The sequence below is a fragment of the Sorex fumeus genome, unplaced genomic scaffold (genome assembly GCF_029834395.1).
Source record: "Sorex fumeus unplaced genomic scaffold, SorFum_2.1 ptg000026l, whole genome shotgun sequence".
Classification (NCBI taxonomy): Eukaryota; Metazoa; Chordata; class Mammalia; order Eulipotyphla; family Soricidae; genus Sorex; species Sorex fumeus.
The window spans coordinates 16,573,123-16,589,049 of record NW_026606083.1 but is presented as its reverse complement, the minus strand read 5'-3'; the positions used below and the strand labels follow the sequence as shown (position 1 = coordinate 16,589,049).

Here is a 15,927-nt window from a genome sequence, read left to right as displayed (position 1 = left end):
CTTCAAGCACATGTTCTCCCTCGAACGTGTATTCTGATTGTTTGTCTCTATTTTTTTTACCTATTTCCACTCTGGAGAAGCTTTTGTTCTCTCTTGAACCCACCCTTCTCCCTTTCTCTCTCCTTCCATCTTTCTAAGTAAGTTTCTGTAAAAATTTTGGATTCTGCTAAAATAAGTGATTGATTGCTTTTAAAATTAACTATACATTTCCATAATAAAAACAAAAACAGGGCCTGAGCAATTGTTCAGTGGTAGGGCACTTGTCTTGCAAGTATCTGACCCAGGTTTGTTCTTTGGAACTCCATCTGGGTCCCCCAAGCACCACCAGGAGTGGTTCCTATACGCATAGCCAGGAGTAAGACCTGAGCATCATTGACCGTCTCTCACCCATCCCCAATAGAGTAAAAGTGAAAACAAAGTCTAAATCATTTTGAAAAACTAGTACTGGAATTTATTAAACACAGAGGATCATATCAAGGAAGGTATAATTAGCATTTACATCGAAGAGAGAAATTTATGGTTACTTGCAAGCAAACCTAGCAGTGTCCCTGGGGAATAGGCTAGCTGGAGGTTTTGACAACAACTTTAGTAATTAAAAATCAGAATATAAATATAAGCAGACATATTTTATAATAGAATATGGCTTGAAATACACACATATGTATTTAAATAGACCTGAGTCTCATAATAAGAAGCTTGCCTTTTGGCAACTGTAGAAGTAAAACTAATGTTATCAGTATTTATTTAGCTGTGAGGATATTTATTATGACAGGAATTCATTCTTGAACACTATAATATATATTTGTAGTATTTCAGAAATTATAAATTATTTAAGAAATATCACAGTATCCAATCTTGTGGAGCAATATGTCATAGTGTTCTTGAGCAATCTCTCTGGTCTAAACCTCAGTCTGATTATTTTCTGTGTGACCTTGGGTTGTTTGTTATAGTTTCTGCAAGTCAGTCTCCTCTTTCATGAAAGAGAGATCATAGCACCTCTATTATGAAGTTGTTCTAAGAATTAAAAGAGCCAATATAAGTAAATTGTTCAGAAAAATCCCTTTCACAATGTAAACAGCAACTTTCAGATACATTTTTTGTCTATTTCCAATATGGTGACCACAGAAACAGGTCATATGCTACGTAATGTAAAGGCCTATAGATCTGTAGGTTGGATCCCTATAGATCTAAACTCACTGAAATCACACAAAGATGCTAAATGGAAACTTCCAGAAACTTACACATTATGTTTAAAAAGGAAGTTTTTATTAAAGCCTATAGTTCTAACAATAATCTCCTCTCAAAAGGAGAGCTGGACTATGTTCCCCCAGCCCACAAAAAAAATATATATAGCAAGCTTTGCTTCCTTTTATTAGTGTTCAAGAATTGTAGATGCCAACATATTCAGTAGGTATGAGGTTGTGGAGGGAAATCAAATATCTACTCATGTCCTCACTGTTCTCCATAATCCCACTTTCTTCCACTCACACCATTTCACCCATTTCTGCTAATCCCCCATGAACATATATACTCCAGAAAAGGAAGGGGAGGTGGTGAGGGTAATAAGTGGTTCTGGAGCCAGTCACTGAGCATGTTAAGTTTATGAAATTGAAGATACCATATTAAAACTCTAACTTTTTCTAGTATAAGTGGAAGTATGTTCTCCATATTAAAGTTTGTATCCTATCATATTAGTAGGTACTTAAAATACTTTTCTTTAAATCTCAAATTATACTTTGTAAAGTTCAAGCTACTGAAAATGTGAGTGAAACCTCTGAGAGTTAACCATTGGCCATCCACAGAAGTGTGAGAAAGGAGTGACCTATTTGGTATGCTAGTTTTATCATCTTCTCAGATATCCTCAACTATTGGGAGGAGATAATTTTAACAAAATCAAAATTAGTAAAATTATTTTTGTTTGATGTCCTGCCAATTAATGAAAGTTCCCAAATGTCCTTTGCTGTTTTATTTCAGAGATTTTCTTGTCAAAAGTAAGTGATTAGGAATGTATTTACTCGTAGCTTCTGCCAATATAAGCTTTTATTTGAGTCAGAAATATATTAAGCTCATGTGTCTTCTTTAGAGTCAGCCAATATAATGCTGAATAATTCAGTCTCTGTGATAATGATGTAGCTTTGACATTTTCACAACTTTAGGAAACTAAACCCAACTATTATACTTACCCTGTAAGAGGTTAGAAATTAAAAATAAAAATTTGAACAGATTAACCCTTTTATAATGTTGTTTCATAATCTGAACCTTAAAGTGATATGATTCAAAGTATAGCACCAAATTGCATGATTTAGGAATTTTAAGATCTGCAGGAGAAACACAGTGATCAAATAGACCTGACAGTTCTCCCTGATCTATACCTATTTGAGCTAAGTAAAGCAGGTTTGACTACCAATTGGCAAGACTGTCTCTGAAAAGTTAAAAATCAGAGAGGGAATGTATTAGTAACTTACTAAGCTGGCCTATCTAATATTATATAAATATTTTAATATATTATCTCAATTGTCACATTAAATGATTTGCTGACATTTCCCACATTTATGACAAATTCATTGCTGAATGACTGGCCCAAGTAATTGTTTTGTTTTTCCCTAGCATTGCTTGAGCTCCCCATATGCCACTATTCACCGAGTATTCTTTGATACAAATAGAATTTATCAGTCAACTATTAATCCATCCCCAGCATGAAGACTTAGAAACAGGAAAATCTTTTGGGACTGGAGGTATAGTACCATAGATAAAGTGTTTGATTTATATGTAGCTAATCTGGCTTCAAACCCCAGCATCCTATATAGGCCCCTGAGCACCACCAGGAGTGATCCCTGGGTATAGAGTAATGAGTAAGCCCAGAGCACCATAGGGTGTGACCTCAAAATAAATGTAATATTAACTGTTTTGAGAAAAAGAAATAAAAATGACTCAAGAGAAAAAAATACATTATTACAATATTTAAGTGTTTCCTACGCAAAAATGTTTTGCATTAACAGAATTAGCTAATTGGGGTGATTTTATCACCTATAACTAGAAGACACTATAGTTCCAAACATTTTCTTCCCTCTTTAGTTCTAATTCTATTCAGTAATAATAATGTGGGGCTGGAGAGATAGCACAGCGGTGGGGCATTTGCCTTGCATGCAGCCAACATGGCCGACCCGAGTTCGATTCCTCCGCCCCTCTTGAGAGCCAGGCAAGCTACCGAGAGTATCTCGCCCACACGGCAGAGCCTGGCAAGCTACCCGTGATGTATTCGATATGCCAAACACCGTAACAACAAAGTTTCCAATGGAGACGTTACTGGGCCCGCTCGAGCAAATTGATGAACGGGAGGACAGTGACAGTGAATAATAATGTAAGTTAACATTGTATAAGGCATTAATTTACATTTGCCAAACTCAGGAAATCTCATTAAATTAAATTATATTCGGCAAAATCAGGATTTAGATGAGGAAATTTTGTTTCTAGAAATTCTAGAAAATTAACTATTTTAAAATCAATGAATAAGATTTCAAATATCTAAATTAATAATGAATTTTGAAATAGTATTTATTATTTTAAGGGCCATACCCAGCAGTTAACTGGGGGCCTGGATAATCCCCTATCATCTTGGTGCAATGGTGTAGCAAGTGCTAGCAAGTGTCCCTTATAGCTCAGTGCTAGGGGCATAGCAATGCTTGGAGTCACTAGGGCCACTCTGTGGTGCTTAGGGACACTCAGGAGGTACTGAGGACTGAATTCGGGACCTCATACACAGCAAGCATGTGCTCTGCCACTGGATTATCATATTGGCATCAATTTTTGCTTATTTAAAAACATCAAGTTAGGCAAATTCTAAAGAAGGGATATTAGAAACGTATACATTAAAATCAGAAAATGTCATATTGCATAACAATTTCTAAAGTTGAAAAAGTTTAGAAATATGTATATAGGAAAGTTTTATCATTTATATTTTTTTCCTTTTGTTGAAACTTGGGTGAGGGGGTGTACAGTTGAGAATCTAAATACCCAATGAAGCTGTGCTATAAAGTGTAGAAATTTCACCTTCCATAAAATGAATAACTTTAAAGGGTTTTCCATTTTAGGGAAGAAGACAGCTTACCGAAGGATTTGTACATCAATCTGTCCTTAAATGAATGAAAAGGCTCTGATAACCTTGAAAATTATAAGTGAGGCTCAGTTCTTATGAAAAAATTAATTGGGTTATATAAAATATGGTGAAGAAAAAGTGCCTTCAATTTTTTCCAAGATCTTTTTTTTCTCAGTGGGACAACATGATTTTACTTAGGTGGCAATAAATTAAAATGAATGTGTCCTACCACAAAATCAAACTAACAGATTGTTTTCTATGGGGAAAATTAGCTGTAACAGAATGCTTATTTTGGAAAAATTTCTATTTAAATAATATATACCCTTCCAAGGGCTTTTAAAAGGCTAGGCCTTTTGTTTACTAAATATTACATAAAATTTTCAATTTTATTTGAATATGCGTATGTGGGTTACTTTTGCCCCCTCTGACATGGTAACCACCAGCCACATGTGGTTTATAGTTTATAGTTCATGTAGCACTGTTCATTGATTTGCTTGAGCAGGCACCAGTAACATCTCTATTGTGAGACTTTCTGTTACTGTTTTTGGCATATTGAATATGCGATGGGGAGCTTGCCAGGCTCTGCTGTGTGGGCAGGACACTCTCAGTAGCTTGCTGGGCTCTCCAAGATGGGTGAAGGAATCAAACCTGGGTTGGCCGCATGCAAGGTAAACATCCTACCTGCTGTGCTATCGCTCCAGCACTTATAGTTCATATTCAAAAGAACAAGTTCAAGTTCCATTGGACAGAACTTGTATACAACAGTTATTTTAACATTTTTACTGAAATAACACTGCATTATAACGTTATATAAGACTCAGTTGTGCGTAATTATAAATTAACATCTACATATACTGCGTTAAGTTCCCTATTAAAAGTCCAATTCTATCCTTCACCCTAAACTTGATTCCTTTTGCCAAATTTATCAACCTTCCTTCTCTCTTTACTTTATTGACCCATTCATGTGTAATTTATTATTGCCTAAAAGTTTTCTTGAATTTTATTCATTTTTTAGAATAAAAGCTTAAGATATTCGGCATAATAATAGGTGTTCCTGCTTCTTTTTGCCAGGGTTTTTTTTAAACCTATCAACATATTTTGGTCAATTTATTTCAAAAATTGCTGCCAGGTTTTTATAAACTTAAAAAGAAACCACATATGTAACAAGTGATATTCAATGTTTCTCAAAGAGTTTACTGAACCTGAAAATATTTTACAAATACCTGTCATTCTTTTCTTGAAAATGTTCATATTTATTAACAAGTTGTGAGCTATAATAACATAGTAAAGCACAATATAGCACAAACAATTTCAATAAATTTAAAACAACAGATGCTGATAAGACAGTGGTTGAGGCTAAAAAGTATCTGTTAGCATACAGCTAGGGAGACAAATGAAATGGAATATTCTAAGTGATTCAAAATGAGCACGGGAACTTGGAACAGGACCATTTCAAATCAGCCCAGTTGCTTTATGAATGGTGTCAAGTAGCAGAACTTTGCACATAAGTGTCAAAGTAACTCACATGAGTAAAATGACACTGCCTGAAGTTTCCAAATCAAGGAACCACAAAGGCATGCAAGGATTTTCTGGGTTTTCTGTGGGAGATGTTATGCTTGTTAAAATCAGAAGATGGAGAAAAGGTGAGATTGACAGTGAAGGTCAGTACCCTTGAGATGAAGATGTGAATTCAAAACATTAAATGAGAGGAAAGAGAAATAGACAAGAAGTGAGCAGCCTCAGGACTGTGCATTTAACCAGGAAGGCCTTTGGATACTGTATAAAAGGATTTGAAGGGACCAAAGCTGAAGCTGAGAAAGAATTACTGAATGGAGCTGTTTAATAAGAAATTATGGAAATTACACACGATCTATGATTACATGACAATGTTAAAACTTTCCAGTAATCAAAAGACAATCAGAGCCACAGTGAAATATAATGTTCTGCTTATCAAATTTGCAAGGCCTGGAAATGACAATGGTATCCCAGAGTGTTTGGGGAAATAGGATATCCAATATAATCAGGTGAGGGGGTGAATTGGCACAACATTTAGAGAAAGCAATTCGTCAAAGTTCATAAACCATTACCATTCACCAGATCTGTATTCATTTTTTATGAATCATTATGCATAAAATCTAAAAAGAGAGTCCTGCTTTCCTTATATCATGTGCAGCAAATGATAAGACAGGTTATATCAATTATGAAATCAAGGAGTTTATGGCAGTCTTTCATAGCCATATTTTTATACAGGTGCTTAGCATTGTAGAAAGAAAGTATAGTGTATATTATGAGTAAAACGGGTGGTAAAAATATCAATTGCATAAAGCCTATTTGCCTCGTGTATGAGAGCTGTATATACAAGCAAAAGATGCGATGCAGAAAAAACATTTACTTGTATGCCCCTTTGGCAGATGCATAGAAAATTGCAATTTCATGTTTGCCTTTTTCCTTAGAAATTTTTGTATGCTAAGCTGCCCAATATTTCTCATCAGAAGCATGTTTTTATATTCATATTCCTGTAATGAATACACAAAGTCCTGTGTTGTAGAGCTATTTTAAAACATCCACCCAATGAAGTCTGATCTTTGGCAGTTCTGTTTCTGAAGTTCTGCAAAGTTTTACATGCAAAACAGAAAGCAATGGTGAGGCATACATGCACAGCAAAAGGCCGATAGAAAATGACAAAAATGCAAATGAAATCACAGGAATAATGAACTTCAGGGAGGATGGTAAGGTATTTTTTAAGCAAAATTTCCCTAAGTTCTTTTCATGAGCTCTAAGGTTATCATCCTATAAGTCTTTTTAAATTAATAATGCTCATGGTGGTTAATGGGCAGTAAAGAGATTGAAATACAAATATTGTATTATTTTGTGTCAGGTACACATTGTATCTTGAATACAAAGATAATTACTGAACTTAAATAAAATATTGAGCCTCAAGATAAGCATTTCTATCTTACATTGTTTAAACTTTAAACTCATTTACACTTTTTATATGTAATATATTATGGTTAATTTTACTATAATTTTTCCTCTTTTTTCATAAGGATGAAGATAATTTCCCATGTTAACCCAGAACTATACACTGAGCTGCTAAGTGTTTGTACCCCCTTGATACTATAAATATCAGGTCACCTATCTATTTAAATGATAAAGGATAACTTTTGAAATTATGCTGTAAAGAGACATCACAGAACAGAACTTTTTGTATGCATTTAAATACTGACAACTTTGGGGGTTATTGATATTATTGTCAAGAGGTTCAATGAAATCTACCTCTTTAATAAACTAAATTCACCTGACAGCTTTTCTGATACTTTACCAAACTTTCACAGAATTTGATAAAAATAGCTAAGAAACTGTAGTCCCACAGGGAACAATTGTTTTCAGGGTTGAAGCTCATATTCCTGTATTGGCATCGCTATATTATTTAAGCTGAGGATCTAGATTCTAATAACCACATAACCAAAAAGATTAAAAGAACAGAAATTTTATATCTTACGAGAGCAGGGTTCAATGTAATGTATCTTAAAATAGAGAAGAAATAAAATCACCCACTACTTAGGATAATGATCAGTTTCTCCCAAAATTTACTAAGAAGAAAAAAAAGGGATAAAAGAGATGAAGGACTTAAATTCTCTTTGAGGATGGCTTGTAATTATTGGGGGTTGTTACATTAGGAAACAAAATTTTGAAAAGACTTATGTTTCTATCTAAATTCTAACCACACCATTAACACACAAATATCTAGGAATGATCTTATTTCTTAGGAAAAACTAACACTTGCATAATTTGTATTATTCTAATCAAAGGTTATCCTAGTCTATGGTGTAAATATGAACCCTTTATTTCTTTCGACTGAAACATAGTGCAATCCTATCTCTTCTTTTGAAGAAATACAGAGTAACAGACACTGTCACATATATTTGATATAGGTGGGAACTAACTGATAAGAGATTTAAATTTATTCCCCAAAAGATTTTGTAAGTAGAATATACCAATTCCAGTTCTCTGGTGAAGCATGGTCCTATCTAACAATCGGGATGAATGGATTAGAAATTCAAAACTCGCATTCTTTTTTTGTGGAGTTTTTCAGATTGAAGGATAAGATCAATCGGAAACTAGAATGCCGTTTCCAAAAAAGATTGGCCAAGGGAAGCTCTCCTCTGAACAAAAAAGCTTGAGTAATTTTTCTTTATTAGATGAATGCTGTATTCCAGACTTTGGACAAATTCTAGTCTTACATTTAATATAAATTTACCAATGCATTGAAAAAAATATGTTTGCGAAGGATATTTCCCCCAACTATAATGTGGGGGGATTATTGTGCCGATGCTTTGAACATGGCCGACCCAGGTTCAATCCCCAGCATCCCATATAGTTTTCCGAGCACCACCATGAGTAACTCCTGAGTGCAGAGCCAAGAGGAACCCCTGAGAATCTCTGGATTTGACCCCCCCAAAGGCTATTATTGTATATTAGCTAGTATTGTACCCTCTAATTATAACAACTATTATTATATAACAAGGAACGCACAATTAAATTTTGGAACTCTAAATCTTAGAACAATTTTCTCATGCCTATAGATTGAATAACTATATAAAAGTACATTTGTAAAGAAAGATTTCCTTTGTACTTGGGGGGGTCTTTTTCTTTAAATGCTTTGTTAGAATATTGATATCTTGTGAAAAAGTTGCAAATACAATTCTTTCATAGATGAAAAGAACTGCCAAATAAACCAAATCTTGTGTTTCCTTTTGCTTGGCAATAATCAATGTAAGTCATGCCCGATTTAACACCTCTGAAAAAAAGAATTGTAGAATACTCCTATTCAACAGGAGTCAATTCTGGTTCTCCTAAACTCAATTCTCCTGCTGAACAGTTCTCTCAGGATTTTATTAGGTTGCCTAAAATAACACATTCTTTATTTGTTCAAAGTACTATTTCATTTTAATATTCACTCAATGAAAGCTTGATTCTGACCTCCAACAAGTTCTCAGACACTGTGTCCATACATAACTAGTTCCTTTAGTAACCTAAGTGTCAGGTAACACTGTCATTCTAAAACTCAGTTAGCTGTATAAGAACCATGATCTAGAAAACCAACCAATCTAGCCATAGTCACTCATTGACTTTCTATCATTGAGAGATGATATAATTAAGAAGAAAATGAGCCCAGGACCAAAGTATACATACATGTGGTAACTTAAGGCTACCACTCTAATGATATAAAAGTAGGGAAATAACTTTGAACAAAGTGGTGTGGGGCTAGTTAAATCTGACACCTATTTAGAGTTATCATGCCTTGCTTTAAGTGTGAACATAGCACAGACAAGCAGATATTTTTAATGCATTCCGCATGATTCAGCATGAAGTAGAAAAGTTTTAGAAACAGATGTGTGCAGGCAAGTGATGGTGAACTAAATGACCAGAATGACATCAAAGCCACATGTTATTTCTTTGTTCTACCAAAGTAAACTAGACTATATATAAATTATTTATATTACAATAACAAATTATTGATTTTCTTCTTGTGGGTCTATAGAGTGCCAAAAGAATTTTTATGAACCGAAATTTTACTGGTTATATTTCCATCTTCCTATAACTTCCCAAAAATCTTTAAAGAAACATATCAAATATGAAATGGCACAAGCCTGCTTATTTGATGGTAAGTACACATATATATTATTTATTATTATTATATTATCATTTGAGGCCACACACAGCAATGCTCAGAAGACATTCATGACTCTTTGCTCAGGATTGACCCTGGTGAGGCTCAGGGGACCATATATTCTGCTGGGACTGAATCTGTGTTGACTGCATACAAGGCAGGTGCCAAATGCCCTGTCTGGCCTTGATCAATATATTTAAATTGAACAAAAAAAATTTAATACACTTAACAGCTCCCCGGGACGTATTCGATATGCCAAACACAGTAACAACAAAGTCTCCAATGGAGATGTTACTGGGCCCGCTCGAGCAAATCGATGATCAACGGGAGGGAAATTTTTAACAGTTAAGTAATCTGTCATTCTGCCATGCCTTTCTTACATGTAAAATAAACATATCTGTGAAACCAAGCTAACCGTCATAAAAAATTCAAAATCACTGTTTTGGCCTGAACATGTAATTTTATTTTATCTAAATTATTCCAGCTGAGGGGCCAGAGATTATTAGCTCAAGATAACATGAAGACAGAAAATTCTATTTCAAATTATAAACCAAATGACATTACAAGTAATAAGTAGTAATTAGCTGATTGGTTCTATATTTCAGAGTTGTATTTGTTTGAACTCAACCTTTTATATTTTACTGTATTTTAATTCTTTTTTTATTTTTGGGTCACACCTGACGATGCTCAGGGGTTATTCCTGGCTCTGCACTCAGGAATCACTCATGATGGTGCTCAGGGGACCATATGGGATGCTGGGAATTGAACCAGGGTTGGCTGTGTGCAAGGCAAACACCCTACCCACTGAACTATCATTCTATACCCCTTTTAGCATATTTTAAAATGAATTTTGATGCTGTGATACACAATATTGTTAATGATAGTTTCCTTTTGCACATAAATCCATCACCCGTGTACCCAACCTCCCTTCCTCAAGAACCCCAATGCCCTTCCCTTTAACCCCACCCCCAACACAATTGAGTGGATCAGTTACTCAGTGTGTTGCCTTTAGTGGACCACTACAATAGCCTCTGAGTGTGAAGTTTGAAATTACCCTTCATCTACATACTGGGAATTTGCTGGATCCTGTGGACAACAACAAATGCATCAGACAGCCCCACCTTCACTGGATGATTCGTCGAACTTATCTGTGTGACCAAAATAGGAATCTGAAAAAGAAAAAGCATATTTCTATGTGTTAGATTTGAATTTGAATTTCAATGAGGGATGAACATCATATATATGTACATATATATATATATATCACTGTCACTGTCCTCATATATATACACACAAACACATATGTAAAGCAGCAATGGTGCTGCTGGGAAGTATTGAGGTACTGGGGATGTAACCCAGGGCTTTCCACTTGAGTTCCATAACTTGAGGCACATCACTGGCCCCTACCATCTTATTTAATTTATAAATCAGAAGAGGAAGGAAGGCAGGCAGGCAGGCAGGCAAGCAGGCAGGAAGGAAGGAAGGAAGGAAGGAAGGAAGGAAGGAAGGAAGGAAGGAAGGAAGGAAGGAAAGAAGAGAAGGAGGAAGGGAAGGGAGGAAGGAAAGGAAGAGAGAGGAAGGAAAGAAGGAAGGTTGGGAGGGAAGGGGAGGGAGAAAAGAAGGAATGAAGGAAGGAAGGAAGGAAGGAAGGAAGGAAAGGTTGGGAGGGGAGGGAGAAAAGAAGGAAGGAAGGAAGGAAGGAAGGAAGGAAGGAAGGAAGGAAGGAAGGGAAGGAGGGAGGAATGAGGGAGGAAGAAAAGAAGGAAAGGAGGGAGAGAGGAAGGGAGGAAGGAAGGTGGGGACGAAGGAAGGAAGGAAGGGAGGGAGGGAGGAAGGAAGGGAGGGAGGGAGGAAGGGAGGAAGGAAGGAAGGAAGGAAGGAAGGAAGGAAGGAAGGAAGGAAAGAAGGAAGGAAGGAAAGAAAGAAAGGTTGGGAGGGGAGGGAGAAAAGAAGAAAGGAAGGAAGGAAGGAAAGAAGGAAGGAAGGAAGGAAGGAAGGAAGGAAGGAAGGAAGGAAGGAAGGAAGGAAGGAAGGGAAGGAGGGATGAGGGAGGAAGGAAAGAAGGAAAGGAGGGAGGGAGGAAGGGAGGAAGGGAGGAAGGAAGGTGGGGACGAAGGAAGGAAGGAAGGGAGGGAGGGAGGGAAAGAAGGGAGGGAGGGAGAGAAGAAGGGAGGAAGGAAGGAAGGAAGGAAGGAAGGAAGGAAGGAAGGAAGGAAGGAAGGGAGGGAGGGAGGGAGGGAGGGAGGGAGGGTGAGAGGAAGAAAATACCTGAAAATGAAGTGCTATTTGATGGATTAAGTGACAAGAGGATTTCTGGTCTTCAGAGAGAGATTTGATAATAAAGAAATAGTTTTTCATATTAGAGAACTCATAGATGCTGAAAATTTTATATTTATCGTTTCATATAGGCATACCAAGCCTGCATTTCTTGGGGGCTATACTTTCAAAAAAGAAATGCTCTGTAATATTTATACTCCTAAGATATTTTATTATATATTTATTTTAAGCTTTTCAAAGCCTTATTTATGAACGACATTACAGATATAAAACTTAACGACAAAATTATATGGCTAAATACATATTTAACAATGGCATCATTGACTCATATGTAGTAAAATATGACCATTGTTAATAGATATTTAACTTTGTTGTGGTGGCTAGAAAACTTATAGAGGAAAATTTATAAATTATTGCAGATTATCTCAAGGTCATGCTCCACAAATTTGAACCTCAACTGGATTCAAACCTGAATATGAGATATTTCTAATGTTTAAAATTTTAAGATATTAGGCCACATTGAGCCTAAATTAATAGTTACCAATTAGAAACTCAGAGATTTCTTAGATTTAAAAAAGTCACTGGAGATATATGAGTACTCCTTCTATTACCAACTTAGCAGAAATAAAAATGAGAATGAAACCATTTTCAATAAATAAAGGGTAGCAAAACATAAAAAGAAGAATAAATGCACTGACATATCTTTTAGTAGAACAAACAGATTGTGGGCCAGCTGTGGGCAATTCATTAAGGAGCATATTCAATCACACATTATTCAATAAACCATTTATAAGCAGCAAGCATAGCAATAAGGAAGAAGGAAAATAAGTCAGAGGGAAGTCAAAATAATGGTTATGCTGCTTATTTTTGTCTATAAAATCATAAAACTGGAAGACGGCAACATGTTGAAATTGATCACTTCAGAGGATCAATTTTAAAGTTTTGAAATCTGTGAAACTATCTTGAAAAATTATGGACTACAACCATGCTTGCTTAAATGTGTGATATCAACTACCAATTATGGACTGAGCCTGTTCTCAGATTAAAAGGGTAAACACCACTAGTTTAAACAATGTTAAGGTGCTTGTAATTTCATATTAATATATCCACTTATTAATATGCATTAAAATATTATGGGGTTTGTTTCCCTCTCCCTCCCCCCAACCCCCATCAGGGGCCTCCCAACCAGTGCTCAGGGAGTCTCACAGAATGCTACTTCCTGCAGTATTCCATGAGACCAAATGGTTAAATGTTTGAACCAGCACTTGGGGATTTCCAGAGCCGAACTCTACATGCACTGAATGTTCAACTCTGATATGTTTTACTTAGTGACTGCTAAGACATATTCATCATCATTGCATGTTCCATGCTGAAGAGGACTCATATCATGGACAGTTAAGGCAGGCTTCAGTGAAAGGATGGGAAAACACCAAAAACCCCAAATCAAGTTTCATTTTATTTATCATAATATGAAAAAGTCATACTATTTTTTAAATAAAATTTTAAATAAAATGTCTGCCTAGGAGCAAGTATCAAAGAGCTTTGCTCTTTGCACTTCTTTCTTGCTTTCAGTCCGCAGCATTTATGATAGCATTTTCCCTCTGCAAGGTGTGCAATTCTATGGTAACTGACTTCAATTCCTCTGTTCCCGAAGCAGAATTTGAATTCACATTGCTATCAACCGGAAAATCCCATTGTGTTATAAATTTTATATTCTTATGTGAGAACTTGTTTTTTAGCTCACAAGTCTTGGTTACTGAAGAGCTTGTACGTATGCTAGCTTTCTCCTCTCTATGCTTTAAATCATCCTTAACTCTTCCTTGATTTGCCATCTTTTAACTCTGATCTAAGTGATTTTTTTCTTTCCTTCCCTTTACTCTTTTTATTTCATACTGTAGGTCTTGTATACTCCTGAGCTCTTCTTTTGTGGTCTCAATCAATGGCCTTTTTGTATCCACACCCTTAGGCTTTTACTTTTCCATCTTCTTGCTCAGAATGTGGGCCCAGTAGCACTGAGAGAGAATAGTACAAAGCTGAAGCAAAAGAAGGTTTGAAAAGACATTTGTACACATGCACCTCCCTCCTGGACTCTTGCCACTGACATGAAAATGTATTCCCTTGGTTTGATGAAGATATTCAGGAGACAGGTAGTGGGATCTTTTCTTCCCAGTACAGATCATGCTGGACTAGAGCGATAGCATAGTGGGTAGGGCATTTGCCTTGCACGCGGCTGACCTGGGTTCGATTCCTCCGTCCCTCTTGGAGAGCCCGGTAAGCTACCAAGAGTATCCCTCCTGCACAGCAGAGTGTGACAAGTTCCCCGTGGCATATTCGATATGCCAACACAGTAACAGGTCTCACACTGGAGACGTTACTGGTGCCTACTTGAACAAATCTATGAACAACGAGATGACAGTCAGACAGACAGGCAGATCCTGCTTTAAAGTAATTAGCTCTGAACAAGCTTACCATCTAATAGTTTATGCCAGAGTGAGTGAGTCCAGGTAAGCCCAGAAAAGTCAAGCACAGAGCAAGAGAACCAGAAAGCTGATCCACATGCATCTTGGAGGAAATAAATGGGACTGCTGGAAGCAGCTACAATCTGGTGGTTTGTTATATTGTAATGCTAGCTAGTAAGTTCCTATTAGTTCTAGAAACTTTAGTGCAGGATTCTTTGGGTGTTTCTGCTTTAAGTTTCTGGGACTGAGATAACTATATCTCTGCTTTGAGGGCCAATGAAACTTGAGTAGAGGGCCAAGGATATATATAGCTCACAGGGAAAGCACTGGCCTTACATGTGTGACGCTGAATTCAATCCTCAACACTGCAATTATTTGAAACAACAACAACAAACAAAGAACTTGTTAAGCATAAGAGAATTTTTTTGTTGTTTTATTTTTCCCCCTCACTTTTTATGTCTCTGTAGTCTCCATCTTACTCTATCAAGCCATGGAATGAAACAATAGAGAGAGTTGGGAAAAAAGGAAGGTCAACATGCCTTGGGTGCAGTAAGGGCAGGAGAAAGGAGGAATGATTCCTTTCTGGGCAGCAGTGTTGCATCACATGAAGAGATTGTTCTCTTGCAGCGAGTAAGAATGACATCTTTATGGCAGAGCAGAACATGGGCAGTTTTAGAGTACTGGAATGTCCAGATATGAAGACATGTGACAGAGAGGTGGCACACTGTTGAGCCCGGTTAGTGCCTCAGCACCACAAACAGTTCCCAGCAGCATCAGGAATAACTTCTGAGCACAGAGTCAGGTGAAGCCCACTCTCCCCTGCCTCCGGAAGCCAACAACAAAAACAGAGATGGAGAAGATTAAGAGAAAAAAGGTTGAAATAGGTATTTTTATGGTCATAGCCCTGGCATAAGATACCTTTAGGATTTGAACTCTTTAAAAGGTACATGATGAAGAGCCCAGGTGTTCTGTGTTATTTTGTTCTGTTCAATGATTAAAGTGAAATTGAATAAGGAGATCTCGATTCTCTACATTTTCCAGGCAAACCACTCAAGTCTTTGGTTGAAATGACCACATACTGAGTCAGAAAAACTGCTTCCACCCAATGAATTAAACACCTGGTTCTGTAAAAGATTCATGAGAAAATTATGAGAAATTAGTTTTCTGTGAGTATTTTTACTTTCCTGGAAACACTTTTGCCTCTCTCCATCTGCCATCATCACAGCTTTTCATCTGCTTTCTTGAGCCATCCACTCTTTCTAGTTGGTAAAATCAAGGATGTGGGATTGTTATGTGAAAAGGTCCTTTGTCCACTCTCTGACTGCAACCAAGGACTGGAGCTGTGGGAGCTCTCTGTGGCCCACAGACCATTCTGGGGGCTGCCATGTTGGTATGAAGCAGTGAATGTTAAGATGGATTAG

At 36.6% G+C, this 15,927-nt stretch overlaps 1 protein-coding gene across 1 annotated transcript in view; it reads right to left on the bottom strand.

Annotated features, from left to right (window-relative positions):
* The window catches only part of PLXDC2 (plexin domain containing 2), a 436,027-nt gene that overhangs the window by 92,535 nt on the left and 327,565 nt on the right, over window positions 1–15,927 (bottom strand). The window contains exon 7 of the mRNA XM_056114593.1: window positions 10,840–10,939. Coding sequence (XP_055970568.1) covers window positions 10,840–10,939 — 100 coding nt within the window. The remainder of the gene's footprint in view (window positions 1–10,839; window positions 10,940–15,927) is intronic.